General features: G+C 41.7%; 1 protein-coding gene and 1 pseudogene across 1 annotated transcript; both read left to right on the forward strand.

The window, feature by feature from the left end:
• Nucleotides 1–3,342: 3,342 nt before the first annotated feature.
• On the forward strand, nt 3,343–26,121 carry SLC36A3 (solute carrier family 36 member 3). Its single transcript, XM_016118767.2, has 10 exons — nt 3,343–3,836; nt 6,848–6,938; nt 9,322–9,410; nt 11,905–12,000; nt 15,424–15,508; nt 16,628–16,846; nt 18,784–18,882; nt 19,251–19,417; nt 22,046–22,215; nt 25,206–26,121. Exons 1-10 carry the CDS (start codon nt 3,697–3,699, stop codon nt 25,472–25,474), a joined length of 1,425 nt encoding a protein of 474 aa, XP_015974253.2. The 5' UTR covers nt 3,343–3,696; the 3' UTR covers nt 25,475–26,121.
• Nucleotides 15,640–15,758, forward strand: LOC118605798 (annotated as a pseudogene).
• Nucleotides 26,122–26,124: the final 3 nt, after the last annotated feature.

The following is a 26,124-nucleotide window of genomic DNA, read 5'->3' on the forward strand; positions in this document are numbered from 1 at the left end:
GAGGGAGCTTCTCCTCATCCTTTCAAAATCTTTTTAAATCATCTTCTCCAGATTTAACCTACTCTCCACTTTCTAGGACTGTTTGCAGTGAGAGGGGAATTAATTCCTCCACGGTAGATATTCCAGGCGGGTGACTGCAGGCATACCTCGGAGATACTGCATTTTCTGTTCCAGACCATGATAATGAAGCGAGTTTTGCAATAAAGCAAGTCGTAATCTTTTCCTTGATGGAGGGTCTTGCCTTCATTTGGTTAAAAAAAAAAAAAAAAAAAAAAAAAGAACACCCAGTGACGTGGAGTAAAGCAAAAGGCAATAAAAGGAGGTATGCTTGTATTAGACTGGTTCAGCAGGAACCATTGCCTCACCCTTGCAACTAAGGGCTATTCCGTATGTTTTCTTAACTGTTGGCACTTTAGCCTGTATGGTGGGGAGAGAGATTGTTAATAAGGTTTTCCTTCTAAAAAGTTAAGTTCTAAATTCCTTCCTCAAAAAAAAAAAAAAAGTGCTGTCGAGCTTTCCCTTATGAATGCAAAGATGATTCGACATTGATAAATCCACTACTATAGATAATGTTTGATACCAGGGAAGAAAAATTGTCATCAGTAGGTTCTGGGGGGAAAAAAAGCATTAATAGAATTTCATGGTCCAGGCCTAACTTTAAAAGAAAAGTCTTTAGTGTTATAAAAATACAAGAAACTTAACATGACCTGAGGAGGAGGAAGGTGATCTCAGAGGCAGCATCATAATTAACAGTGAAATACTAAAAGCCAGGATTCTGTTAAGAATTAAAATTAAATATTCATAAATATCTAAATATTAATATTAAATTATTTTAAAATTAAGAACCATTTCAAATTAGACATAACTTAAAATATTTTAAAACCATGAGGTAGTAGAAGTCCCTTCATTATGAAATCAAAAACCAAAGTGAAGAAGATTGAGAATCTAACCCTTAAACATTTAAAATATTGCATTAAAAAATAGACAAAAGTAAATGATGATTTCCAATTAGAATAAATATTAACAGACTGTATAAAGGGGTAAATACCTAAATGCAAACACACACACACACACACACACACACACACACACACACATACACACTCAATAACTAACCTCCCCCCCCCAAAAAAAAAACCCCAGTAGAAAAAGTCAAAAGCACAAGCAAGGCATTCACAAGTGAACAAATACAAATGTCTAAATTGTCTAAGGTGTTCATCCTCAATAGTAACCAAAGAATTAGAAATTAAAGCAATAATGAGTCATTTTTACTTATCACATTGCTAAACATAGCAAAGATTAATGAAAACACATTGGCAGAGTGTGGAAAAATTGACACTCCGTTTTTTTGGTGGTACTGCATTTGGCACAATTTTTCTAGAGGACGACATGAATCAAAATTGAGTATAAGAATGTTATTTGACCCAACAGTTCTACCTATAAAACTTTCTTCAAGGCAATAAATAAATGTTCAAAGGAACATGTACAAGGATGCTCATCACGGTGTTGTTTATAAAACTGAAAAATTGGACATGTCCTATATATCCAATAAATAGAGTTTTATTAAATAAAATAAGGCAGGAGAAAAAAACTAAGGAAGCAAGTGGAACTCTCAAAAATTGATGATGGGAATGCAAAATGGTAAAGCAACTATGAAAATAGTTTGACGGTTTCTTATTAACTTAAAAGTACACAAGCAATCCTACTCCTAAATCTTTACCAGAAAAAATAAAAGCATTTGACCACACAAAGTTCTGAACATGAATGTTGCTAGCAGCTTTATTCATAACCACCCTAAACTGCAGATAATCCAAATGTTCATCACCAGGTGAATGAAGAGGCACATGGTGATAATCCATACAATGGAATACTACTCAACTATAAAGAGGAATTAACTGATGCATTCAACAACATTGATAAATCTTGAAAGTAACATGCTGAGTGAAAGATGCCAGACTTAAAAGCTTATGTATGCTTGTATTTATATAACTTTCTGGAAGAGGTTAAACCATAGGGATGAAACACATCAACAGTTGTCAGAGGCTGGATGTTGGAGGAGAAGATTGACAACGGAGACCCGAGGAAACTTTTCAGAGGATGGAAATGTTATATAGATTGTGTGTTAGTTACAAAACTGTCTACATCCTCTTGGCTTTAGCTTTTAAAAATATCCAGACTTCAGTTACTTCTCACCATCTCGTTAGCTACCATCTTGGTGGGTCATTGCAGTAGCCTCCTAGCTTATTGTAACAGCCTCCTGATTATCTCCCAGCTTTTGCCATCGCCCCAATCAGTCTCCCCCCAACAAGAGGACCAGAGAGATCCCATAAAATGCAAGTCGGGTCACTTCTCTGCTCAAAACCCTCCGTGATACTTCACTTCTCAGGATAAAAACCAAAGGCATTCCAGTGGCCTACAAGCTCCTGCCCCCATCATTCTATTCCTCTTCCATTACTTCCTCTTGCATTAACTGCATCTCTGGTGTGACCATGTAATTAACCATTCACACCAGGATACTTTTGATAGTGAAAAGAGGCACTGTTAATAATTACGCCAGGGCAGCCAGCACAAACCAGACATATGCCCACCTCTGTTCATCTCTCCTGTCCTTTGTGGACGATGAAGACAGCCGCAGGACCTTATTCTCACTCCTAAAATACCCCAGGCGCTCTCCTGCCTCCGGACCCTTGGTACTTATTGTTTCCTCTGCTTTGAGTTTCTTTCTCAAAACATAAACAAGACACTTTAAACCCTTTCCCTAAATGTCACTTCCTCAGTGAGGCCCTCTCTGACCCCGCAATCTAAAATTGCAACCCTCCCCGCAGCCAACAATCCTCATTTCCTTTTGCATTATCTTTTTTACAGTACTTATTACCAACTAACATATACTTGACTTTTTGTGTTTATTGTCAGTATCCTCACTAGCTTGTAAATTCCATGAAGGCAGAGAGGATTGTAGTAGGTTTTCTACCCTACTGTATTCCCAGCACGGAGAACAGTACCTAGCATATATTAAGTAATTAATAAATTTTTTTAAATAAATAATTCTTTAAAAGTTTACTTGTATTTCCTTCCAGATAGGTGGCAGTCCATACACTCCTCCTATACAGAAATTCTGAGCAGGTGACTTTCGAACTGGGCCTTAAAAGCCATGCTTCCCCCCTACCCGGGGCAGGTGGTGGCCGGATTACCCTCTGTTGGGCCACACCTGCATCCTGGGATTCTGCAGCACCTTATTGGTCGGGTGGCCTCCATTGTGAGGTAGCTCTGGTTTCCTCCTTGCCAGAGATAGCCGAGCACTGATCCTGGCCCCACATCCAGGCACCAGGACCTCCAGTCCAATGGTGCCTTCTTCCTCCCAGGCACACCGTTCACTTCGCCCTATAGCACTAAGGGCTAAACCAGGAGGGGCCAAAAGTCCAAGTGAGTCCTGGCGTGTGGCTGACAAATCGCGAGGGACACTGAGGGTCCTCCTGAGATGAGACTCTCATAAGTCCTCCCCCCAAAGCCAGGTGAGGCATAATCAACATCAGCTTTTCCTGCCACCAATGCTTTACATGCTTATGCTTCAGCCAGAAGAGGATTAGGAGCCAGCATCTCAGGCCTGCAGCCCTGGTTTCTCTGGAGAAAAACCCATGGAAGGCTGGTTCAAGGCTGCTACAGGCCTTAACTCTGAGCCGCCACCACCTCCCCACCATGCTGAAGACGTCATTGCTTGGAAAGAATGATAACAGTGAGCCTACCTCCCTGGACAACGAGTCCAAGTCACTCTCTGAGAGCAGCAGCAACACCACTTCAGAGAATGTCCCTGCTGCTGAGGAAGCCAGTGGATTGTCGTAAGTGGCTGCACTGCCTTCCAGATCTGCTGCCTTCACAGCTCTGGACCACATCTTCCTACTTCTCTCTCAGTACACTTATCCTCAGTGAACAGGAGACAAATGGATGTGAGACAGAACCTTCAGAATCTGTAGGGTTGATCTGTGTGGCTCTGAGTATTAGACCTGTTGCCCAGTTTTTGCAGAGAACCCAGATAGTGTGGCCATCCCCAGCATGAGATTCTTGATTCCAGAAACAATTTTCTATCTTAGGCTGGCTTCTCTTTCTTCCACAGTTTCAGGCTGCTTTCCTCTCCTACATCTGCTGTTACTCATTTTTTTTCTCTTTCTCCCTGCCTCTCTCCCTTCCAACTACAAACCCATCTAGGAAACAAAAAGTCATCACCTAGCCCTGTGTACCTGCTTTTACTGTGGTAAACTCAGACACTTTGAACTTTTTCTTAGGACTGTATTGCCAGTCACACTATTTAAGCTGGTCGGATAATGGCCGTGGGCATAATGAGATTGTAAATGACAATATTTGGTGTTGATAAGGGTGTCAGGAAATGCCTCTCATGTTCTTTTGGGAAGAATTGAATTGGCATCTTTCTAGATGGCAATGTGTATGTCAAATCCTGATACATATTTATATAAAATGTACAAATACTTATTTGGCATGTGTTTATTTTGAAAGTACACACACACACACACACACACACACACACACACACACACACCCGCCTGGCAGTAGTGACTGCTTCTGGGGAAAAGAACTGGAAGACAGAGAAGGCAGAGAGATGTATATTCACTACATAAAGTTTTTTGGTTCTTGTTTTTTACTTTTTGGATTTCATATTGTGTTACTTATGGTTTTTTAAAGTATAATTAAATATAAATAAATATATCCTTTGGTCAATAATACCACTTCTAGAATTTTTTCCTAATGAGATAACATAAGAATGCATAATAATTTTATTGAAGCACTGGTTAAAATATTGATAATTCAGAAGCCATAAGATCATTTAAATAAAATATGATACACACATACAATAGAATATAATATAGCCATTACAAGTGATCAAGGGAATCAATGGTTGTGAAAATATATAGGACATACTATTCATAAAGAAATTTAGTTTAGGACACAGTATTATAATATGTGCATGTAAAAGCAAATAGGGATGCCCGGAGGAATGTTAAGGAGGTATTTTCTTTTAGAATAGCAATGTATATTGTTTTTCAAGGGAAAAAAAAAACCATAAAAAAAAAATTTTTCAGGACCTCCCCACATGTTTTTCACTCCCTGAGGCCCTGACCTTTGATGCTGTTAGCCTAAGGCATTATGGTTTCTCAAAACTTGTCTCACCTTTCCCAAGAGATCTATCTGATTGAATGGGGCAAGTGATGGAGGGGGGGAGAGCAGGAAGTAGGAGAAAGAGCACATCTTTCGGAGAAATTATCATCAAAGAATCGACAAAAGATTTTAAAAGATTTTTTGCTTTGACATATTTTCCAATAATTACTCTTATCAAGAAATAAAAGTTACCTCTTGGAAGTGAAGAGACAATGGGGTCCCCCAACCTTAGATGAAGAGACTGAACTAATAGAAATTCAGGAAGTCACAGAGGTCCCAAGCGCCCGCTCACCCTGTTCTCTGAACCAACCCTCTGACCAGCTGTTACTGAAATGTGAAAGCCTGACGCAGCCCTGACTTCTTAACGGATAGGACAGAGACTGTCTCTGCATGACTCGCTGTGTGACTTTGGTCAGTCTCCTTCCACTGTCCCAGGTGCCTCTAGACAATTCAGACTGCACTACCTCCAATGGCCTTCTTAAGGTACCTTTTGTTCCAGGAGGAGGGGACTCTTCTACCTGCTCCAACCAATCCTTGCTTGCCTTTTTCCTATCATCTCTGCTTCCTATTCAAAGAGTCCCTTTCTAACAGGTGAGCACCATAAGGCCAAACCAAAGGTGGTTATGATGGCGATAGGATGATGCAATGATGATATTGATGATAATATTGCTGATGCTGATACTGAGATGCCTCACATCTGCAAAGCACTTCACCTTTCCAAGATTCATCCTGTAGTACCTCTTCTGATTCTTACCATATCCCTGGGAGGTAGGCAGGGCAAGAATTATTCTCTCTCTCTCTCTCTCTCTCTCTCTCTCTCTCTCTCTCTCTCTGGCACACAAAGAAACAGAAGATGTAAACAGCTGAAGGTCTTCTCAGAGCAGTGACCAAACACAGTAGGTTAATGGCAGAATTAGAACTCAGAATCGTGTGCTTCTTACCTTTGTGCTTTTGCACTCAGCTTTTCATTTCAGTTCCCTTTTGATTCTCTTATGATCCTGTTTCCACCTTCCTCCTCCCCAGTGGATTGGAGCTGCCTGGGCAGGAGCCGCCAGCACAGGTGTGAAGAACATTTAGAACCCTAGCCCCTAGCACACTGCCAGGCACATAGAAAGCATTCTGTACGCACGGCAGCAATGTTATTTAATTTTATCCAGTGCTTAGTATGGAATAAATTCACAGTGACTATTAGTTGAATGAACAGGTCTGGAGTAACCTAGAACAAGTAAATATTCCATATGTGGTGGGAGATTATTTTTTTCCAGTGAGTGAATCAACAGTGAGACTGTAAATTGAGAAAATTATTAAGTTTTTTGCAGTCTATCTAAATGCCGAGCATCTAGCAGGTCTCAATAAATACTATTTGAGTGAATAAATCATCAAAAAACCATTGGACAAATTAATTAATAAACTGGTATAGGGAATTATTCAGTTGGTAGCAATTATCGACTTCTTCTCTAGCGCTTACTGTGGGTTAAATATTTGTGGAGCCATCTGCACTAGTACCAGCCCTGGGTCAGATGTTCTAGGACAGAGCCTGGGAACAGAGTTGAACCAGATTCCACTTCATCTGGCTTTGTCCTTCTTCCTAGCAGACAGTACTGGGGATGCTGGAAGGAGGCTGGGCTTTGGGCCACCCACTAACATACCCTCTTGTCTCCCTGTTCTTCCCACGCAGGATGATGCAAACCTTGATCCATTTATTGAAATGCAATATCGGCACAGGGCTCCTGGGGCTTCCCCTGGCCATGAAAAATGCCGGCCTATTGGTAAGGGGGACCTGGTGATGGGGAACGGAGTTTATGCATTTGGGGGAATGGGGCGGTGGGTCCCTGAGACCCTTGCATTGTTTATCGATGAGCAATTTGGGGAAACCCTCTGCAATAGGAAATGTGCCTGCAGGCATCAATCGACAGGAGCCAACCTGAAGCCAAGTGGAGTGTGCCTGGCGGGGGTAGGACATTATTCTTTTCCCGGTTTTATTGAGATATATTTGACATGCAGTTCTGGATAAGTTTAAAGTGTACCGCCTAATGACCTGACATACATATTTTCCAATATGATTACCACAGTAAGTTTAATTAACATCCATATCATATAGTTACAAAACATTTTTTTTCCTTACGAGAAGAACTTTCAGGATCTATTCTCTTAGCAACTTTCAAATATACCATACAGCAGTGTAAACTCAGTTATCATGCTGTACTTTATCTCCCCAGTACCTATTTATATCATAACCAGAAGTTTGTACCTTTTGACCCCCTTCAATTCCCCCACCCCACCATCATTCTTAAAGATCTGCCATCCTCACAAACTGGTGCAGAATCGACTTTGCCACAGTAGCCCCCAGTCCCAGGATTACATCCAGCCCATTTCGCTCAGCTGCATCAGCAGCCTGGTCTCTGCAGCTGTTTCCATGTGTGGCTCCTGTTCGAAACCATTCGACTGATTGTGAGGAAGTGGCTTGGAGGATGAGGATGGCGACTGTCTTCACCAGTGCCCTGAACACCCTGCCATCCCGCCTCTGTTTCTTCCTGAGCTGTCCCCTTCTCCCTCCTCTGTAAAACTTAACTGTTTCCTGTTAAATTAACGCCACCTTCGCCTGCTGATTTTCGAGAAATTATATCTACCGCACATGAAACGCTTACGGCACTTACAAAGATGAGAGATCCTTATTTTTAAAAAAATATTTGTCTTCCTCACTTACCTGAAAGTTCCGATAGCGGGAACTCTCTGATTTACCTTTACACCTTCCCACAACACCTGCCATAGAGACTGGCACGCAGGAAGTCCCAATTCATGTCTATTGAATTGAATTAATGCCAAATATAGTATTTCCACTTACTCGAAGCAAATTTCTCCTTCTCTCCAGGCCTAGAGAAGGCAAATGGAGATCCTGGCTTCTGACATGACTTCTGATTCATAGTAGTTCTAACCCAGAGATGGGACTCTCTTCTTTGGAATCCTCAGGGTTCTAGAACTTCCGTAGAGTATTATTAGCAAATGGCCCTTTGCCAAACCATCTTTGCCAGTGTGGTATTTGCTGTTTGAGATAGCCCTTTTATTCTTTGATTTTTGCTTCCTACGAGTCAGCAGACTTCTGTACCCTCCATATCCTACCAGAACCTCTGACCACGACTCATTTGAGAAACATATATTGAGCACCTATTATGTGCATTCGTGAGCCTTTATTTAAAAGTCTCTGCTATACAGAGGCTACATTATAGTAGAATCCAGTGGTGTTCTTGACCTCTCATTTGTTTCTTTGTGTTAGATAATATCTCAGGTCACATCAGGAAAGGCATGAGTGTTCAGAACAAAGGCTGTGTGAGAGTCAAGAGTCCCTCTTTACTCTGTAACCATCGATCACATCTGGAAGATTATGAATAACGAGCGCTGTTTTTTAAAAATCTCTTCACATATACAACAAATGAAAACTATTTTTCATTTTTTTGAGAAGATATGTTCATTAGCTTGACTACAGTAATCATTTTACTATATACATATGTATCAATTCATAATATTGTATGCCTTAAATATATACAATTTTTATTTAAAAAATAAAAGAGATATTGACAAATAAATACACTAGAGCAGTGACTGAGGATAAATTTTCACGCACACTACCTTCTCCAAAGACAATGACAATGTCTAGAGACATTCTTGGTTGTCACAAGTTGAGGGCAGAGGTTGCCACAGATACCTGGTGAATAGAGGCCAGGGGATGCTGCTAAACATCCTAAAACACACAGGACAGCCCCCACGACAAAGAATCATCTGACCCAAAATATCACTAGTGCCCCTGCTGACAGTCCCATACTAGAGAAAGAGAACCAAGTTTTAAGAGGAACCTTGGTCTTCAAGTATCATGAAGGAAGTAAGGACAAAGGAATAAGGGATCTGGAGGAAAGGCAGGGACCGTCTGGGAACATAGTGAGTGCTCTGTCACTGGAAGTATCCTAGCAGAGACTGGGCAGCCGCTTTGTCGCAATGCTAAGAAGGGCATTCAAGCCAGACCACATGGGGACTGGAGCTGTCACCCCAGAGGCAGCTTTATTATGAGAGGGGCCCCAGCACCCAGGCCGAGAGAGGGCCGGGTGTGGGAGCGGTCAGTCTGTGGCTCATCATCCCCACCTCTCCTCTGCTCTCCAGGTTGGTCCCATCAGCCTGTTCGCCATCGGGGTCCTCACTGTGCACTGCATGGCCATCCTGTTGAACTGTGCTCATCACCTCAGTCAGAGGTGAGAGTCCTGCTTCTCTCTCACCCCGATGCCAAGCCCCATTTGAGGGTGTGTTGAGTTTCCTCTGACAACTGACCCAATTAACTGGCCACATTTCAGGCCCCCGCCCCTGCTGCTTTAGATGCTACAGAGGCGGCGGAAGGGGTACCAAAAAACCCCAACTGGAAATTCCTAGGTCCAGCCCAACTCTGCTGCTAACTAGCTGGACAACTTTGTCAAGTTCCTGCACTCCCTGAACCTAGAAAGATCAAATAGATAAAACATGCAAACATGCTCTATAAACTACTGTGTATATGCAAGATACTTAGGGATGTCGTTCCTCTTGATCTCCCCACCCTGAACTTGCCCCACCTCCAGTGCACATACCTTGTAAGGAAGGGTAATTTTTTCCAGGTAAAACTTTTGGGGACAATTTATTAAAAGTATAAAAAAAAAGCAATGAAATTAATAATTCAGAGTGACTTCAGCCATTACTAAAGCGCACACGGTACTCTACGTTTTCAAAACTTCATTGCAAAGAAGCGACAAATGCAATGAAATCAAATAATGCTGAGAGTTTCATACTTATAATCTAGTAACTCATGGGTGGTTGATAATCTTTTCTAGCCCACCACCTGATGACTCTCTGTCCACAGCACTCAGCTGCTCCCGAGGCGTGGAAGTCTAAACGGGCCCTTGCAGATGTACAGAAAGGCTTCAAAAGTCAAAGTAGAGATATTAAATGAAACTTCCCTTAAAGCCAAATTATCAGACCCAAACAGGTGTATCTAGAGTATGTTCAGTCACACCTAACTTAGGGGGAGCACCTTCCAGCTCTCAACACGCTTGAAAGAGCACTTACTCATTCAGTAATTAGATTTGTTGCACAATTACTCTGTGCCGGGTACATGGCAAGAGCTTTGCAAGGCTCCTTTTGTTACTCCTTTTAGCAGATTTTTATAGCACTATGATCTCTCCCATTTTACAGATGAGTAAACTGAGACTTAGATGAGTTAAATGCCTTGCTCAGGGTCACACAGTTAGGACGTGGCAGAGCCAGTATTCCAAGACCTGTCTGACTCAGCTGTAACCATTTTGCAAATCTTTCCTGCCTTCAAGCCTGCTGGGACCATTAGATCACCAAGAAAGCGTTTCCCGATTTTTTTTTTTTTTTATGATGACTTGTTTTTCATTTTCGTTTTGTTTTGTTTTGTTTTTCTAATACGGAGGTTACAGACTGATGGCCTAAGAGCTAACTATGGACTTCAGATATGTTTGGGGAGACTTCCACAGTTTCGCTTTGTTTTGGCCTATGTTTAAAGACATGGAGATTTCACAGTTAACAAAAGATCTCCATATTTTCCGTGCCAGTTAGAAAATCAGGCACCTCTGGGGCTTCATTTTTTTTATCATTCAGCTGGAGCCAAGTCCCAGTCAATTCCTTTTAGAACAGGATGTGTGCCAGAGGGTTTACCGCTGTCTCCACTATTCCCCATTCTGTCTTATACCCAGCCTCTCTCACGGTATCTCTGATACCTATCTGGCCCCCACAGTTTTGAATTTATAACCCTCAGACTAACATAATTGCCAGTCCTATGTAACGTGACCTCCTTTGTGTTTGAAATGCCAAGCACGATGAATAATAATAACAATAGAAGGATCATGCACATCCCAGCACATCCCCGCATCCATCTCTGTCTGCTCCCCCAAACACAGACTGCGTGTAAAAAAAACCTGAGGCCCAGAAATCTAAAGACATTCACTCAGGTCTCCCCGCTACCTGAGAGAGCATGTCGGGATCTAAACCTTAGGTTTTCTGACCCATCCGGGTGTCTTGCCCTCTCCCAGCTGCTCCCCTCAGTCGTGCAGCTAGCACTGGGGATCCAGGTCTTCGGCAACCTGCTGCGGCTCCCTCGTACTCATAGATAGTTCCTGAGTTCCTGAGCAGGGCCTTCGCTACCCTTAGGAAGGGCCGCCTAGGGAGGAGGACAAGATAGGCAGGAACCTGGGTGTCACATCCTACAGGCTACTGAGCAGGAGCCTAAGTATCACCTTTGCGTGGGATCTGTTCCAGGACAGGCATCTCACATGTCCCAACTCCCTCAGCCATGAGAAGGGGGGAATGGAAGTCCAGAAAAGACAGAATCACTGGCTTGGCCATCCCCACATCCCCCCTCCCTCCTCCCTCCTCCCCCCACCAGGTGCGCACACCTCATGCGTTTCACATCCCCTCTTTCCCGGTTTGCAGACCTACTCAATTCACAGCTACTCTTTATTTTTTAAAAATCCACTTAAATATTCATGTTTAAAAAGACTACCACAGAAATAGAAAAAAGGCAGATTCCTGAAAGTTTTCAAAATATACTTCTATAATATATTTCAGTAATACTGCTGCTAGGAAAGTACTGGAATGCTCCATGTTAACACACAAATATATAATAATTACTCACTTTGGGAGTAAATTGTACCTCTACCAAAAATGTTTTAAGTTATGCATTTCTTGTCCTTTCTCTAGACTGCAAAAGACTTTTGTGAACTACGGAGAGGCCATGATGTATGGCCTCAAAACCTGCCAAAACGCCTGGCTGAGGACCCACTCGGTGTGGGGGAGGTAGTAGTCATAGATGATATAGTAGTATAATAATAATGATGATAACAACAGCAATGGCAACAATAACCCTTACCTGTTCTTCCTTTATTTATAGTGACACAGGTTTTAAATGAATAAGTCCTTATTGCAAACTATCAAACGATATAGCATCTCCTCTGATAGCATCATCTCCCTTCCCACTCTTTATCCAAGAAGTAAACACAGCTTTCAAGTTAGTCGGTGTTCTCTAAATTTTTGTTTCACTGCATGTTCGCGGATATATGTGTGCGAATGGAAACATACATTTTGTTTTGCAGTTTCTTGTGTATTAATTGATATTTTGTGAAAATCTGCTCTTTCATCTAACACTATGTCTCGAATTTTGTTCTACATTGGGACAATGTGGATCACTTTCATTATTTTTTAAGGGTCACGATGTTCCCCGATGTGGATGTATACCATAGATTTATTTAATCCTTTCTCTAATGGTGAACTTTTGTGTTGTTCCCCAGCTTGATAAAATAGTTTATGGTGTACAAAATGCCCTTCTATGTCTCAGCTCCTCTGATCTTCTCAACACCTTGTAAGATAGGAAGGGTGAGGTCTTTATTGTCCTGGGAATATGAGGTGACCAAGGCTCATAAAGACAAAATAACATGTCCAGGCACCTAGACAGAGGTGGTAATGGAACAGAGATTTGATCAAGAGCCTAACTTTTCAGCCTTCCCAGCAGAGCCCTCAAGAGGTAATGAGTCAGCATGGTGGCTCCCAAGATACCTAGGCAACTCCTCACCTGGAACTCTCAATAGGTCATTGATCTCCTGATTAGCAGTCACTCTAATTATCAGACAGGTGAGATCATGGGGCAGTAGTCACAGGTAACTTGCAGTTACCCATCCTTTGTCACCAAAGTTTATCAGTTTCTGGTGACACTGAGTTTCTGAGTAAAACTTTTGGGCAGAAAGGATCCTTAGACATCACCATTATCCATGCTTATTCATGTGGAGAAAAATGAAGCCCACACGGGGCAATAAAGGTCCCCAGGGTTACACAGGAATTTAGTGGCAAAGCAAGGACTAGCTCCCACCCACCTCGTTTTTCTGGAGGTCCAGTAACTGAGAAAAAATTGGGAAAATATTTAAACCAATGATTTGCAATTTTTATTGTGCTAAGAGATAAATGGGGAGCTTGGTTAAAAACTACTGCTCATTCCACATAAGCAGCAATCATCGATGACTTCACAAGCCATTAGGAAACTTTATAAAGGAAGAATACATTAATACCACCTGACCTCAGGTATTCATCTTAGCATCTCTTGTTTACACACAGGACAGCCAGACATGAGGTATCTTAGAATGGGACACAGCAGGGAGTATAGAACACCATCTCAGAAATATCCTCACCAGGAGGATAAATGAAGAACCTCAGTCTAATCAAGTTGCTAGATCTAATATCAGTTTATGAGAAACACAGGGGATAGCGAAACAAGATAACTGACACTATGAAGTCATCAACTACTCCCACAAAGTGGGACCAGGACAAATTATCTGGTTCTTTAACCAAAAAATAAAAAAATAAGAGTTGCGAGAAAAAAAAAGAATATAGGGCAGGGAGAATATAGCAGCTTAAATAACTTAAGAGATTTAAAATACAAAATGTAATGTATAGACTTGTTTAGAAACCAGCTGTAAAATAGACATTTGGGGAGATAATTGAAGAAATATGAATATGAACTGAATATTAAATGATAGAAAGAAATTTTTGTTAATTTTGTAAGGGATGGTAATGGCATGGTGATTGTGTGTGTGTGTGTGTGTGTGTGTGTGTGTGTGTGTGTGTGTATAAAGTCACTGTCCATTTGGGCTGCATACTGCATTATTTACAGGTGAAGTGAGGCCTCTAGTTTGCTACAAATACTCCAGCAAATAAGCATGTGTGTCGTAGGGTAAAGAGATAGATGGAAGAGGATTGGCAAAAGCTTAATAACTGTTGAAGCTGGGATGGGCACCCAGGAGTCACTGAATTATTGTCACTGCTTCTATATGTGTTTGAAAATCTCCACAATAAATAGAGAAAAAAATCTCCATCCTGAAGTCTCACATGATGCCACTAAGCCCCTGACTCAATAGGCTGATATGAGAGTCAGGAATCTGTAGTTTTAGTTTAATCCTCAGATGATTCTGATGCGATTGGTATCACAATCCAATCCTGAAAAAAAAAAAAAAACTGATCTGAATGTTAAAATCTAAGTACTGGAACATGTTTTCATTCCCTTAAAAAATAAATGAATTCCTGAACCGAGGACAATTTAAGAATCCAAAAGAATAATGATGATAATGGACTAAAATATGTTAAATAAGAAATAATGTGTCCATTGTGATACAAAATAAAAGAAGGGGAAAGAATGTGTTTCTTAAATGCCAGCTAATAAATTTAGAAGAAATGACAGATAGAATTAAAAAACTACCACCTTGTAAAAAAAAAAAAAGAAGAAGATGCAAAAGGGAAAAAGAAAACCACCACCTGACAACCACAGATAAAATAATTGATTCGGGTAAGGATCATCAGTGAATGTTAAAGCTCTTGGCTGGAGGAAAATAGGATATTCATGCCATCTTAGAGTTTTGCCCCAAGAGTACCAAGAGGGGGGTGTACGTTTGCAGTGGAGCAGTCCGGCGGTCACCAGCACGGTGGGACCACAGGACACCACGTGGCTCCCAATGTGATGAAAAGGAGTACAAAATGTCACGTTGGCATGCTCGCCAAAGTGCTTATCTGAAGCTAATCACGAGGAAATTGTCATACAGTCCGCCCGTGGAACATTCTGCATGACAACTGGCCTGAGCTCTTCCCAAAAAGCTGATGTCATGGAAAACAAAAAAAGGCAGATGTGTACGAGGCTGTTCTACCTGAAAAAAGACTAAAGATTCACAGCCAAATCCAACACATAAACCTCGATTAGATCCTGAATCAAAAACATAAAAACAGCTATAAAAGATATTTTGGAGATTAGGTTATTTAAAAAAAAATATGGACTGTATATTTGAGGATATTGAAGTTTATTTTCTAGATATCATAGTCTTAAGAGAAATATGCTGACATATCTAGGGTTGAAGTGTTTTACCTGCAATTGACTTTCGAATGGTTCTGAAAAAACTGTGTGTGTGTGTGTGTGTGTGTGTGTGTGTGTGAGAATATGCATATACATACATAATGCAGTTAGGGCCAAAAGTTAACAATTGGTGTATTTAGTTAAAGAGAACATGGATTTTAATTATACTAGTCTTTCAACTTTTTCTGTGGGCTTGAAGTTTTTCAAAATAAAAAAAAAAGTGGGGAAATACTAAAAATAACAACAGAAATAATTGTTTCAAAAAAATAAAAATAATTGCATTTAAAAAAATAACTTTTCTCCCTCCATCTGCTTCTTTTTTTCCTTCTCAGGTACATTGTCAGCTTCTTACTAATCATCACCCAACTGGGCTTCTGCAGTGTTTATTTTATGTTCATAGCAGACAATTTACAACAGGTAAATAAGTCTTCAGGGCAGAGTGGTAGAAAAGCAGACCTCCTGCTGCTAGGGCTCCCTTCGCAGAAACTAGTATTGAGTTTATGGGAGGGGATGGCTTCTTTTCTACCCCCACCCCTCAATCCTTCTTAGGCTACGGCCATGCTACCCTGAACAAGCCTGATCCTGTCTGATCTTGGAAGCTAAGCAGGGTTGGGCCTGGTTAGTACTTGGATGGGAGACCACCTAGGAAGACCAGGTGCTGTAGGCGCCAAAAATTAAAAAATAAGGGTTTGTAAACTGACAAGGTCCTTGCAATTTGCAATCTGTGGGGTCAACCAAGGGTTGTCTCACCTAAAAAAAAAAGAAAAAAAAAATCTCAGAGAAGCCAAAGCAACATGTGAGAAGAGAAACCAGCATGATGAGGGAGTCTTAAACAATCATGTCCAGTCAGGATTTTTAGCCTTAAAAATGTTGGTGATTTTACTTTAGGTATCTCAGGGTTGTCATATAGAAGATGACTAAATGTAAGGCAAACAAATTACAATCTCGCCCTCATTGCATCCCTAATAGGCATTATAAATCAATCATAACCTTCTTTCTTGACTTCATGGAATAGAGAGAAGGTATTTGTTTTTGTATACTCAAACAGCCATCCTATGGTGAGTATTATAGATGGAATATTTAAACATACAGATTTTGCTCAATAGTCAGAGCTTTCTAGCTTTTAGGGCCCTCTAAAGTTGAAGAAGATATTCTTGTGTAATCAACTCCCGTGCTCTGGATCTATGAAAGAAAATCATTTGATAAGGAAGAGGTGGCCGAGCTAGATGACAAAAGGACCCTTTGACCTTAAGATTTTATGATTCTAAGGGCTTCTGGTTGTCTCAGTCATGGGCACTACAGTTAGGGTTACCAGATCTGGCAAATAAAAATATACGACACTTAGCTAAATTGGAATTTCAGATAAGCAGCAAAAAAAAATTTTTTTTTAAACTATGTATATGTCCTGTGTAATATTTGGGACACACGTTTCCTAAAAAGTTATCTGTTTATGTTCTTAAATTGAAACTTCGTTGGGCAGCCTGTGTTTAATCTTGCAACTCTAGCTGCACTGTCCTTCCTTATGCTCTGCATCAGATAGTGGAAGAAGCCCACATGGTCTCCAACAGCTGTCACCCCAGGAAGATCCTGGTGCTGACCCCCATCCTGGACATTCGCTTCTACATGGTGACCATCCTGCCTTTCCTGATCCTGCTGGTGTTTATCCAGAACCTGAAGCTGATATCCATCTTCTCGACCCTGGCCAACATCACCACCCTAGGGAGCATGGCTCTGATCTTTGAGTATATCGTGCAGGTCTGTGCCTGAAACCACCAAAGAAAGGGGGCGGGGGGGGGGTCAGTGTTCAAGGCTTTTGAGACACTTGGGGAGAGTTATTATCATTATGGGCAGGTAAAGGTAAGAAAGGTGACCCACTGTTCTGAGCAGCCCCTGCTAAGGTGACATCTGTGTCCCACAATCTATAAAAGCTAGTTGTGGTCATCATCATCATTATCATCATCAAACTGCATAACAATGAGTCATTCAACAGACAGTTACTGAATACCTTCTGAGATCCAGGCATTGTGCAAAGGCCTAGGGATTCAGTGCTAAGTAAAACCGATAGGGTGTCCACTTTCCTGGAGTTTACATTCACTTGAGATAAGCCTGGCTCAAATAATTAACTAAAATTGTAACAGAGATAGGTGGATAGGGGATACATGGGTGATAAAGGAATTTGACTTACTTGATGCCAAGTTCTTTACTTATATTAACTCACTAAATCTTCACAGTAATACTATTTTGGAAGTACTACCTTTATCCTCTGTTTATAGACAAAGAAACTGATAAATGGAAAGCAATTTTTCTATTCTGGTCAGTTTGCCTCCTAAGCCAATGCTATGCTATCATGACAGGCCCTGAAATTCCACCATTATGGTTTCATTTCTTTGAAAGTCATTATGGTTGTGTTAGTTTCCTATTGTTGCTGTAACAAATTACCACAAATTTAGTGACTTCACACAGTACAAATTCATCTTACAATTTTGGGGTAAAATCAAGCTGTCAGCAGGGCTGTATGTTGTTTTCTGGAGACTTGTAGGGAAAATCTGTTTTCTTGTCTTTTCCAGCTCCTAGAGCCTTCCCAACCTCATCTTCAAAGCCAGCAATGTGAGGCCCAGGCTTTCTCATGCTATCATCTTTCTCTGGTTCTCTTCTGATACTCTCTTCCACTTTTAAAGACTCTTGTGATTACATTGGGCCCATCCAGATAATCCAGGATAATCTTACTTTAAATTCAGCTGATTAGCAACCTTAACTCAGTTTGAACATTTAATTCTCCCTTGCCATATGTAACATAACATATTCATAGGTTCCAGGGATTAGGACGTGCACATTATTATGCCCACCCCAGGACTTCATTAAAATCATTGTTCTCTCTAGACCTGTGATAGCTGCTGTACCAGTTAGTAGACTGCACAGCTCTGAGATAAATGATAGGAAAGAGGCATTAGAGAACTGGAAAACAGAAGACCTGGATTCTTATCTGCACTGTGCCACTAGCTTGAAGAGTAGCCTCAGGCAATTCCCCTCTCCTCCCTGGTCCCATTCTCCCCACAGGTAAAGATGAGAGGGTTCCCCATAGCCAAAAGGTAAAAACAACCCAAATGTCCATTAACAGATGAATGGATAAACAAATCTGGTAAATACATACAATGGAATATTATTCAGCCTTAAAAAAGTAATGAAATTCTGATCTATGCTACAGCATGGATCAATCTTAAAGACAATATGCTAAATGAAATAGCCAGTCACAAAAAGATAAATATCATATGATCTCACTTATATGAGGTTCCTAGAATAGTCGAATTCATAGAGACAGAAAGTAGAATAGGGGTTACCAGGGGGCTGGATAATGGCGAGTAATTATTTCATGGGTACAGAGCTTTAATTTGAGATGATGAAGTTCTGTAGATGGATGGTGGTGATGGTTGCACGACAAGGTGAATGTGCTTAAAACCATTGAACGGTACTCTTAAAAATGGTTAAAACTGTAAATTTTATGCTATGTGTTTTATCACAATAAAAATAATAACTTTTTAAAAGATGAGCAGACTGACGAAGCTCTGTGCGTCTCATGGGGGCTCCGAACACCGGTTCTGCTGGCGTCGGGTGTGGCCCAGCTTTCTTCCAGGCAAAGATTTGGGATGATTCCTACGCCATGGTGAAGCCAGTGCCCTTCTCCTTCCTTTCAGGGGATTCCAGATCCCAGCAACCTACCCTTGATGGCAAGCTGGGAGACCTTTTTGCTGTTCTTTGGTACAGCCATCTTCACGTTTGAAGGAGTCGGTACGGTAAGATTAATGTGGGGTTTGAGTGACTTGTCCCTAGTGCTCTCTAGGGAAGCCAGCCATTGCCTCAGATGACTGAATAATAGTATTTATGAAAAGCGAAGAACGTGATCTTGTCCCAGTGAAAGGGTACCAACTGTCCCACACTAAGCTTTGAAGACTGAATGAGAATTTATTCGTTAGCCCAGATAGAGGAGGGCACTGTTGGCAGTAGAGAGCATGGAGGAAAATTAAAGGGGGGTGTGGCCAGGTGGAGAGGCCTCTTCCCCGACCCAGGGCCACCTGAAGGATGTCTGTGCTGATGAGGAACCTGCTCCTTTGCAGGTTCTTTCATAACCTCCTTTTCTTTCACAACCTCCTTTCGCCGCCAGGTCCTGCCTCTCAAAAACCAGATGAAGCATCCACAGCAGTTTTCTTTTGTTCTGTACTCGGGGATGTCCCTTATCATCATCCTCTACGTCTGCCTAGGGACCCTCGGCTACATGAAGTTTGGGTCGAGTACCCAGGCCAGCATCACTCTCAACTTGCCCATTTGCTGGTACGTCCCTGCCTGCCTGGGGTACGGAGGGGAGAGTCATGGGATCTGAGACTCAGCAACAAAATATGGCATCCTTTGGGTTATCGTAGCACATTTAACTGCTAATACTTATATTATAATAACAGGTAAATTTGATAATCCAGGCAGGCAGTCCTATGAGTTAGCCCTATGAGTTAGCATGATGATTATCAATTCCATTTAATAGCTGAGGAAATTGATATTTGGAGACGGATGTAACTGTCCCAGCTCCTATTATTCATGGGAAGCTGAAACTTGAAACTCGACCTGTCTGACTCTATAGTTCAAAGGCCCTAAAACAGGAATGGCCTGGAGTGTTCGGGAAGCAGAAACAGCAACAACAGAAAGTATAACTTCAGAGTAATGATTGAGGATTCAGATGGACCACTACTTAGGCCCCCAATTCCAGAAAGGGACCTAGGCTGCCATGGCTATGCCCCCATTGGAATTTGGTCTGGAGTTCTTGCAGTCATTCATTCATTCATTTACTCATTGATTCATTCATTCAAGAAACATTTTTGGAGTCTGGCACATAGCATTCATCAAGTGTTAGCCGTTCTCATTCTAGAAGTATTGGGTACATAGTGACTAAGCAGTTAGTAGAGGCACTTGTTTAAGTGCACAGATTCTAAAGCTAAGTAATGAGATTTACATTCTGGTTTTTATATGACCTTGAACAAGCTGCCCAATCTTGAAGACTTCATTTCCATCCTCTATAAAATGAGGGTGATAGTAATGCCGATTTGTATCAGTCAGGGTAGACTAGGTTACAGTCTGGTAATAACTCCAAAATCTTAATAGCTGAATAAACACAAGTGCTTTAAAATATGCTCATGCTGCATGTCCCATTAGGGATAACTGAGGCTCAGTTCTGTACCATCCCCAGTCCAGGGCCCAGAAGGATGGAACAGCCACTCCCTAAAATGTTGCTGGTTGCCATGCAGGGAGTACACAAATCACGCCCTCTACCGTAAAGCTGTGAAAGCATACATCTCTTGTGCTCACACTTTATCAGTCAAAGCAAACAAACCACATAGCCACGCCTCACTCCAGGGGGCAGGGAAGTGTGCCTGGAAGAACTGGAAGTATTTGTTGAACAGCCCAGATGACTTCCACACTGTCTCAGGGAGCAATTGTGAGGATTAATTGGTTTAATATACATAAAATGCTTAGAAAAGTGTCTGGCACATAGTTAGCAGTTGTTGAGTCTTGGCTATCATCATGGTTATGTGTCCCCACAGCCTGGGCATTTTGGGGTGAGTAGGATGGTGTGGCATTTGTTTCCTACAAGGTCACAGCTGCAAAATGAGAAAAATATTACCAGCCTCACTCCCTCACTGTGTTGTGGTAGTGACTAGATGAAATAATAAATGTGGAATTTCTTTGAAGTTGCAACTTAATTTACACAAGTCAGATGCCATCTTAAAAGGCCATTCTTATTCTGGGCAGTTCGGGCCACCACTAGCTACCTCGGGCAGGGTGCTTTTTTTTCCTGGGGCCTCAGCTGGAAAACGTGGGCATCAGGTGCCATGAGGATTTCACACGTGCTCTGAATCTGGCTGGTCATGAGATTCTTCAGAGAAGCCTCAAAGAATGGATAAACAGATAACCCTTCCCACAAAGAAAAAGACCAACAATCCAAGGGGGAGGGGGGAGATGGCCATGGGCACACAGTTCACAGACAAATCCCCAAAATGGCATTTTATATATTTGAAAAGATGCTGTTTGCCTCATAATAACAGGAGCGCCAATTTTTAAAAACCCGATGGCAAAGGGCGGCATGTGTTCACACCGTTTGGGCAAGGATGTGGGAAACAAGCCGTCCAACGTGCTAGGACAACGCATGGGCGATATGTCAACAGCTATCACAGTTTTAAATTACATATACTTTTACTCAGCATTTTTACCTCTAGAGTTGTATACTATATGTAGATATACGTTCAAGGATATTTTTTGCGGCATTATTTACTGGGAAAAGACTGGAAATAATTTATCCATTAATTGAGGACTGATTAAAAAATTATAGTATATCCATGCAATTGTAATACCAAGCAGCTGTTAAATAGAAGAGCCAAATCTATATGTACTGATAGGCAAAAATCTCCAAGAAATATTTAATGATCAAAAATGGAGTTCAGTGTTATGTAAAGGATACTACCATGGGTGGGCGTGTGTGTGTGCGTGAATGCCTGCCTACATTTAGTATAAGCTTGTATTATCCACCGATTATTTCTGGAAGGGCTACAGGAAAACCGTAGTGGAATTGCCTATGGAAGGAAGAACTGGAGACTGGGAATCAAGGGTAGGAGAGAGGCTTTTTGCTGTGTGACTTGAGTACTATGACTTTTACTCTATGCGGATACGCTTTTAAATCTAAAAGAAAAAAGGCACTGATTTCTGAGCCACGGGCCTGTTAAATCAGAATCTCCAGGAAAGTGTACTTTCAGTAAGTTTCCTGGGTGGCTCTGATGGCGGGTCAGGCCTGACTTGATGCAAGTTAGCCAGTTCTATAACTCAGTGACAAGTACCAGCTTCTGAGCAGTAAGTCTGTCCTGCACGGGTCCACCCAGGAGCCAGGTCACACTTCACGTCCTATCCCTCTATCGGCAGGTTGTACCAGTCCGTCAAGTTGATGTATTCTATTGGCATCTTCTTCACCTACGCCCTCCAGTTCCACGTCCCAGCTGAGATCATCATCCCAATCGTCATCTCCCAGGTGTCGGAGAGCTGGGCACTGTTTGCAGACCTGACTGTCCGCACAGCCTTGGTCTGTCTGACCTGTGAGTAGGATAAAAGGGTACTTCTTGCCCAAAGCTGTGGCTGGGAACCACACTGGCATCTACCCCAATACCATTGGATCTGCCACTTGCCTTCTTCATGAGCTTGGGCAAGATACTTTACCTCCAAACCTCAACTTTTCGCTTGAAAAATGGGCTTAACAGAACCACACAGTAAATGTTACACTAATCTCTACTGCCTACACTTAGAAAGTATACATTGGCTTTTTATGAGAGAAAGAAGCATCATTCACAGTAGCACCTCTATATGCCTCCTGTATGCCAAGCTCAATACTGACATTATCTATACTTATGACACCCTAGCAATGTAATGTTACCAATTGAGGAAACTGGCCCAGAGAAATGAAATGACGTGCTCAAATCATATAGCCACTGAGTGCCAGAGCTGGAACTTGAATGCCAATCTGTGTTTTCCGTTGTGCCATATTTCTTCCTATCATAAATTAAGGTCAAGTCCCCTATCATAAAGCACTATTTACCTGTAGGGAAAAACCTCAAGGGGCTGATTCGTTAAGGTCATGGAGAAGATACTTCTTTGAGTTTCCTCTTCTCCCTTCCACCCTCCTTCCCTTGCTTCCTTCCCTCATGCTTCCTTCCATTCATTTATTCACTCATTCATGGTAGAGCTATGGTAGATGTTTTGGAAACATTACTAACAGAGTGGAAGAATTGTTTCTCTGAAGCATGTCCAGAGAAAGAAGACCGGAAAAGGGATCCCATGGGGACTGAGAGAAAGAACTAGGGATGCTCTTGGGGAAGTGAGGGCTTGGGGAGCTTCTATATCTGTCCTCCACCACTTATGGGATCATTGTGAAAGAGAAAGAGAGCAAATCGTGTCTCGAAGACTCCATGAGTCAGAGTTTATAGTTAAGGAAATCTATTTCAGCTCGGGGTCAGGAGATACTGTAACTCTTGGAGCAGTCCAGGAGAAGAACAGGCTATATCAGATGTTACACTTCATGTAACTGAAGGTCTGTCAGCAGAAACAGCATACCTGTTTGGTTTGAGGCGTTTCAGAGTTCCTGGTCTGTACCAAGACATCAGGAGCCTATAAATATGTTGTTTTGAGATCTTTCCTAATAAGAATGATGTAAGTTGAAAAGGAAAAAAAAGAAAAAACAACCAATAGTTCAGGCTTCTCAGGAACAGGGAAGTCATCACCAGAGACGGCTGACATAATAACATGTCCTGCTTCGGGTATGTGCTAAATGAACATTTCCTTCTCCCTTATCCACCTGTCAATTCCATTCCATTATCCTTCATTCATTCAACAATCATTTGCTGAGTATCCTTCATTCATTCAACAATCATTTGCTGAGTACCTACTATGTGCTTAACATTGTGCTAGACACTAGGGACATGATAACGAATCGTGAAGGAGACATGGCTCCTGCCCTCATGAGGCTTATGGTTGAGTGGGAAATATATGCAAGAAACTTATTACAGCACATTGTGTTGAATGTGAAGATGGTGTGTAACGATGTACCATCTGATGGTTAAGAATGTAAGAAGAGGAAACCCTAGGAGAATATTACGGGTCCTATAACTTAGCCTTCCTAGGTCAGGTCAGGGAGTCCTCTCCAATGGAGTGATATTTCAGTTAAGACCTAGAAGATAAGTCATAGGTAGATGGAGAAGTGAAGAGTGTGTCACGTGTAGGGAGCAGGCTCTGCACAGATCTGAGGCAGGTACCTATGTCTGGCCTCTTTAGAGAACAAAAAGCAGTGGGGAGTGATGAAACATGAACCAGAGGATTTGGCAGGGCCCGAGTCCGATGGGACCTTGTGCTAAGGCGATCAGGCCATGGGGAGCCATGGCACAGCTCTGAGCAGTGGGTTGACTTAACCAGATCTGACCCTTCTAGAGTAGTCCTCCAGTCTACCCTGCATTAGAGCTTCCTTGAACATATCTTTTCTGCCCTGTCACTGTGAGCTCTCCTGGAGAACAGACACTGATTTTTTTTTCCTCCAGTAAGCAATTTATTAAACATGCTGTGGTTGGGGACCATCCCATCAGAAGGATGATGGACTCTCAGCTGTGAGAGTCTTTACGAGTCTCTCTCATTCTCTGATTGGATATGTCGGACCTATTTCAGAAAGAGGTGATGTTTTCTTCAAGATCCAGCAAGCTTAGTAAGGGTGCTTTCTAGAACAGGTTTTTCCTCATTTGTTCATAGGAAAATCAAATGGTCGTCTAAAGTTGAATCACATAAGTTATATATTTATTCATTCAGTCATTATCAAAATTGGACTCTCCTGGAAAATCCATGATATATGTTCATCATATACATAAAAGATGAAGAGTTGAGTGTTTATAGAAGAGATAGGAAATGAGCAGATGAATTCTGTCTTCATGTTTTATGTCCTCAATTATCTATGTCTTTCTAAGAGTAGGAAAACAAGTGGTTGAGATTCTGACAGCAACGAGCCATCTCTCGTTATTTAACCGTGGCAAAGGCTATATTATGGGTATTAGTTCAAATTCACTGTAGATTTAGTATCTGGGTAAGACTCAAGCATTTGTTGAGTACTAAGGTATACCAAGTTCCTTCATATAAATGCAAAGCAGCAGAGTAGAGTGGAAAGGGCCTTAGATTGGGCATTTCGATGGATTCTCGGCTCTCTGTGACCTAGGGCACATCCAGTTCCCTCCAGAGCTCTAGATTTTCCCATCTGGACAATGAGAAGGTTACAACAGGTAGTAGTGGAGGGGCCTTTCCAATAAATATTATAGGTGAAAAACCCAATAGATAAAACATAAAAGGAGAGCATCTATATTAGTGGTTAAAACAGAGGTGAGAGCCCAGAGCCACAGGGCCCAAACCGCTGCTTAAGTCTGCAGTGGGCTTCTTTCCCACCTCTCCAAAATGGCTTATCAGGCATCTGTGGAATTATAAGACTCCAAAGAAATGGTTTATTTCTGAGCTCCCTTCTTGCAAGAACATTCAGTGATTCTAAACTCTGTCCCCACAGGTGTCTCAGCCATCCTCATCCCGCGCCTGGACCTGGTCATCTCCCTGGTGGGCTCCGTGAGCAGCAGCGCCCTGGCCCTCATCATCCCGCCCCTCCTGGAGCTCATCACCTTTTACCCTGAAGACATGAGCTGCGTCACCATTGCAAAGGACATCATGATCAGCATCCTGGGCCTTTTGGGGTGTGTGTTTGGAACATACCAAGCCCTCTATGAGCTGATCCAACCCATCGACCATCTCATAGCCAACTCCACAGGTGTCTATGCATAATTATCTAATTTTTTTCTAATAGTTCTCCCTTCCTCCCATCCCCAGTTTAACTTTCACTGTGGCTGTTATATACATTCATCAAACCCCAACATCTCTATATTAATTAGCGACTTTTGTATCTTTCCAAGAGAAATGCAGGTGATGCAAGTCAGTACTGCTACCTCTCAGGCTGTGTCTTGGTTGGTTTCAGATTTTTCTGGAGGGCTTTTGTACCTCTAAACCAAAACCACATTTAACTATTTGTATTATCAGCCTCATTTAATGGGAAAAGGGATGCCATTTACCCATGATATCCCTGGAAACAAAGACCAAGCATAAATGTAAATGCAAAAGTAATTGTTTTCTCTATTTGACAGTAGCTTCTCTTAACACATCCGATTTAGAAAAGCATATGTTCGGGAAGGGGGTTCTCTATTCAGATATTCGTCTAAGTAGAAGAGTCATGGACAGAATAGAAATAGAACTTAGCAGTAATTTTGTCCAACCATGGGCTCTGCCTCCGATTTCCTACGGGATCTTGGGCAAGTTCTCTCTCCCTGTGTCGGTTTTCTCATCTACGAAAGGAAGGATTGGACTGATTGGTTATTAAGAGCTCTTCCAGCTCTGACATCCCGAAAGTTAAAAATATATATATATCCTTTAACCACATG

Source organism: Rousettus aegyptiacus, unplaced genomic scaffold, assembly GCF_014176215.1.
Source record: "Rousettus aegyptiacus isolate mRouAeg1 unplaced genomic scaffold, mRouAeg1.p scaffold_m13_p_7, whole genome shotgun sequence".
NCBI classification, from domain to species: Eukaryota; Metazoa; Chordata; class Mammalia; order Chiroptera; family Pteropodidae; genus Rousettus; species Rousettus aegyptiacus.

Coding starts and splice junctions, on each gene's coding strand:
- SLC36A3 (XM_016118767.2), top strand. CDS start 3,697: ATGCTGAAGACGTCATTGCTTGGAAAGAATGATAACAGTGAGCCTACC. Junction 3,837..6,847: donor GAGGAAGCCAGTGGATTGTC/GTAAGTGGCTGC, acceptor CTTCCCACGCAG/GATGATGCAAACCTTGATCC. Junction 18,883..19,250: donor CGTTTGAAGGAGTCGGTACG/GTAAGATTAATG, acceptor TTTCGCCGCCAG/GTCCTGCCTCTCAAAAACCA.